At 36.6% G+C, this 4,776-nt stretch overlaps 1 protein-coding gene across 1 annotated transcript; it reads right to left on the bottom strand.

Moving 5' to 3' along the window:
* Positions 1 to 2,661: 2,661 nt before the first annotated feature.
* On the bottom strand, positions 2,662 to 4,395 carry LOC128226291 (heat shock 70 kDa protein 12B-like). Its single transcript, XM_052936171.1, has one exon. The coding sequence runs from the start codon at positions 4,393 to 4,395 to the stop codon at positions 2,662 to 2,664; it is 1,734 nt and encodes a 577-aa protein (XP_052792131.1).
* Positions 4,396 to 4,776: the final 381 nt, after the last annotated feature.

Raw genomic sequence — 4,776 nt, 5'->3', positions numbered from 1 at the left:
TACGAGGCACTCAATAGTTTTCGAAATTTCTAAATAGTCGTTTCTGAAGGTTACGGAACACTAATTCACGTTTTCATCATAAATTTAAATTTAAACACTTCCAATAATGCTATCTAGTAAAATATATGTTAGGTGAAAAACATCGTCTTAAAACCTACACCCACAACTTACCACAAACGATAAACTGTAATTCCGTGGCATGCTCATGCAATCTGGCTGGTGTTCACCCGTGTTAAGATATATTCTTTGAAGGTTTAAAACAGTCCAAAACCCTTCCCACAGGTTTCCACAATAATTCAGCGATTTCTTATCCGCACGACATTGATTACAAGTTTTTACTATGTTTTAGCCAGACATATATATATATATCTCGTTTTTTCATCAATTATAACTTTGCTTTTACTGGGATTTTTTCACAATATAAAGTTTGTTGTGTTTGTTTGAATATTCTCTTTTCATTTGTATTACAAAGTTAAACCAGTTCTCTTTTTTTTCGCTGAGTAATACAGCGTGTAATTTCAAGTAATAGCATCCGATCTAGAACTAGTGCTCCGCCGCAAACAATCTTGGGGTTTCTCGAAAACCTCTTGAAATCACATAAAACTGGATTTTCGTACCAATGTCAATGTAATTGCCAAAACATTGATCTACCGAAAAAGTGGAAACACTTGATTCGTTTTATTTTCATGCAATCTATTGTTCAATAAATCGATCAATCAATATACAAACAATCGATATATTGCAATGACCCCCCCCCCCCCCCCTCCACCCAAAACAACTTTAAATTGGCTTTTTTAAGTAATCACAAAACCCACAAACTTCAAATTCTAAAGCAAATCACCAAACTACAATCCCGAAGTCTGCCTTATTTCAACATCTGAGTGCCACCTACAGATATAAACCTACGGCGTAAACTGACAAAAGTTCCAGACAAGAAGGCTTTAATATCATCAACGTAACATATAAACTCAACATTTTCACATCCTTATTTTGCCGACAGACTTTTCAGAAAAAATGCAAATGCTTTTTGCGCCAAAATCTTATAAAATCTCGTAAAATGTATTCAACTTCTTAACCAAAACATGTTGCAAAGGATGTTTGTTTTACTCTGAAAAGATTCTTCCTAAAAACTATCATTTCAGTTTTTGGCTTTCCCCACCCACTGTTGTTCCATGTCATTCAATAATTATAGGGAGAATACCATTTTTTCTTAGAAGAATCATAGTTCTGACTACTTTTGAATGAAAAAAACAAGATCTGCATAGTATGATGTCCTTTATAATGGTAGCATCTTGCTTTACCTGAGCGCTTGTTTTATCACCCAGGACTCCGCAAAGACCTCAAACCAATAGACTTTTACTCCTTCTGAGTTTTAACTCTTAAAAGTCATAAATACAGAACACCACAGCGTTATGAAACCCAAACGCTAAAAGCGTTGACTGTTGAAAAATTGCCCTTGTTTTTGTAAGAACTGAGAATTAGTACTTAAAATTGATCAGGGATTGACTTCTGACGCAAAAGTTAATTTACATACGTGAGGCAAGAAATCCACAAGGTGAGAACAAAGAGTTATCACTTTCTAAGTGAGTGTAACTTTTGTCCCAGCGATGTTAATTGTCTGAAGTTTCCTACTAGACCGTTATGCATGTTCAAATCAATTTTGTCAATACAAAGACCTTTATTATAATTAAATTTCGCAAATACATAAACAGAGCTACGGAATATAGAAATAATGTTTTCATGTCACAATTTAATGTTCCTTCGTAATTAGTATCTTGTTTGTTTTGTTTTTCCTTTTTCTATTTATTTTCCTCAATGAATTGTTGTTTATTTGTTCAAATTTCAAAAAGGTCAACATGGTGTGACCTTGACCCAACCAATGACCCCAAGTACGTTCACATATGTAGAGCCCGAACTTAGTTTTATTATTTTGACCATCATACAAGTGAATGTTTTTGTCTAAACATTGTTTGAGTTGATCTGTGCTAGGTATTGGTGTTTCCTGGCAGCTATACTTTTCTGTTCGAGAGCATGTCAACATTATTCATCTCAGTGCGTTCGTCCATCCGTACGACTCATAAGTTGTGTCGACGCAAACTGAAAACGCTTAATTAAATACATGCGTTTTCGAACCCGGGATTGTCCTTGATGTTTGCGAAAACACGGATTTTCTAGACCTCCAGAACGGTCCAATGTATAACTGTATAGTAAACATTTGTATTTGTTGTGTTTTCAAATCATAGATTGCATATTCTTAGTTATTCCCTTATCTTGATATCACCTTTTCTGATTGAGTGACCTGTATTCAGATTAGTCACTTACACTTACCCTCAGTGAAATAAACTCACTTTATTATCTAACGGTACGGTCGAATGGTATTCATGCATACACGTTACGGAGAAATGGCGAACTTTCTTAAAAAAGATATTTCTTGGATGAGTGGATACACCCCCTACTCACCATAATACAATTCAGAAAAAAAACATCAAAATAATCTGGAACAACGCGAAAGCATGCGATAGTTTTACATATAATTAGTTTGTAACATTATTTCATTGCAGTATTTTGTGATTATTTTTACTTCCCGAATTATACTCCGAATAATGCATGATATAATGTCGCAGCACAATCTCACATAAGCTATGCCTACAACTATATATTTCAACAAAATTCAAACTTAGACGTGTACACACTCCCAGAAGTTGTGTTGATAACACTGAAAGTGAATTCATAGTCCCCCACGATGAGTTCCATCTCTCCTCTCCACAGCTTCGGCCAGCCACCGACAGGAGTCACCCAGCGAACTCTTCCTAACACCGAACATCCCTGCTCCTTCGTACAATACTTTGGGTTCCTCAATCTAGATATAACAAGCGGAGTGTATATGTTCGATGTTTGCAAATCTGGGTCTATTGCGGTGCTGAAAACCTTCAAAGTGAAAGTGTCCCCGACTTTGACAGTCTCCCCGCGTTCAATAAGCTTAAGGAACGTTTTGCCGCACCATTCATCACCATCATAAACTTGTTTTAGTTCTTTTGGGTGTTGCTCTGCATTAAAGGGCATTGCGAATGGTATCCCGTAAGAAAATCTCGTTATCCGCCCTTCTACCCCGCGTCCCAAGTAGCCCATCATTGCAGCGCCTTGCATTGAGAAAATCCAGGGATTGTTTGGAATAAATACGTCTACGTTAGGTAAACCTGTCTGAAGGAGCGTTTGGACATGTAGCGATTCCATAAAACCGCCGACAACGAATACCTTCATGTCATGGCTGTCATGTTTTGACACTAGTAAATTCAAACCATCCAGGATATTCGACACAGATGATACATAAAACGTTTCAACCAGTCGTCTGTGGAAGTAAAGAACACGCTGCTTTTCATCGTACAGTATATTTCTTCGGTATTGGACACTCTTATTTAACATAGTTAAGTCAAAATTGGATTCATCCAAAAATCCAAGAATGTCATTATCGAGTACAATTCCAATATATGCTCTCTTTACCTTACTTGTTGTTTTCTGCTTCATTTTCTCTATACCTTTCAGAATTTTATAAAACGAAGCGGGACAGTTTCTTTTTATGGCAGTCCATAATTGCTCGCCAAAAATATCTTTGAGGAACAACGCGATCTCTTTGTTAACTGCATTACCTCCTTGGCCATGTATTTTCACCGTTTCAATCTCCTTTATTTCGCAAAATGCATTAACATCACATGCAGTCAGAGTTATGTGTTGTCCACCCGCATCAGCAAAGATTGCCCGGCCTTGACTAGGCATATTTCCGCCTAGACGAAATTTTGACGACTCTCGACAAAAAGTAATCGCTGCTTGTTCGTGTGACACGATACGGAGTCTATCCTTTAATATCCCTATTTCAGACACTGCGTCTGACAATGCCAGTTTTACAGCGTCTGAAGTACGCAATGGCACGCTTAATACCCACATAATATTTGAAATTACGATTTCAAATTTGTAATTTCTTTCGACAACATTGATAGCAGCATCTTTTAAGTACTTTAACACTGCCTTTATAACGTCATAAGCATTCAACACCTTCCGTTCTTTGTCTAACAGTGTCAGTCTTTTCTTACAAAACTGTTGACTTTCATATGGAAAACTTTCAAAAGATTCTATATAATAATGGACATCTCTTTCAGCCACTAACATCTCTGTGTACATCCGTTGGGCCTTGTAACCAAACGCTTTCAATTTAAGGTCCTTCTCCATAAGAAGAGACGTGGGTATCTTGTCTTGTTTGAACTCGCTGCTCTCTGATCCCATGTAGATCCGACCATCCTTCTTCGTCCGCACGGCAAAACCAGACTGACTCGTCCCTATATCTATCCCTACCACCAAATCCGGTACAGGTTCCAGAAAATGAAATTCCCGGTAACTCATTGTTCACATCAAGCATTTCAAAACATTTAAAGCGTATAAATAGCTTCTAAAACTGAACAAGTTCCAATTTTGCGTAATATTTATTTTTTCATCAATGTGTCAATCGATCTCTAGTATTATTAACTCATCAAAGTATCGGATAAGACCGTCTAATCCTGAAAGGACAATTGTGTGATGGTGGCATATACACAATAATTAAACAATCATCTCAGTTATGGGATATAATACAAACTTTACCATCACTGATTTTTAAAAGATAATATTTAAATGTCGTATACCATCTATTATAAATTCTGAAATAAGGTAGTAAGACGTTACACGTTCAAATAATATACGTATGGCGCTTCTTATAATATACGTATGGTGCTTCTTATAATATAC

This window comes from Mya arenaria, chromosome 3 (genome assembly GCF_026914265.1).
Source record: "Mya arenaria isolate MELC-2E11 chromosome 3, ASM2691426v1".
NCBI lineage: Eukaryota > Metazoa > Mollusca > Bivalvia > Myida > Myidae > Mya > Mya arenaria.
The sequence above is the reverse complement of the archived record's forward strand: the minus strand, read 5'-3'. Positions and strand labels throughout refer to the sequence as shown.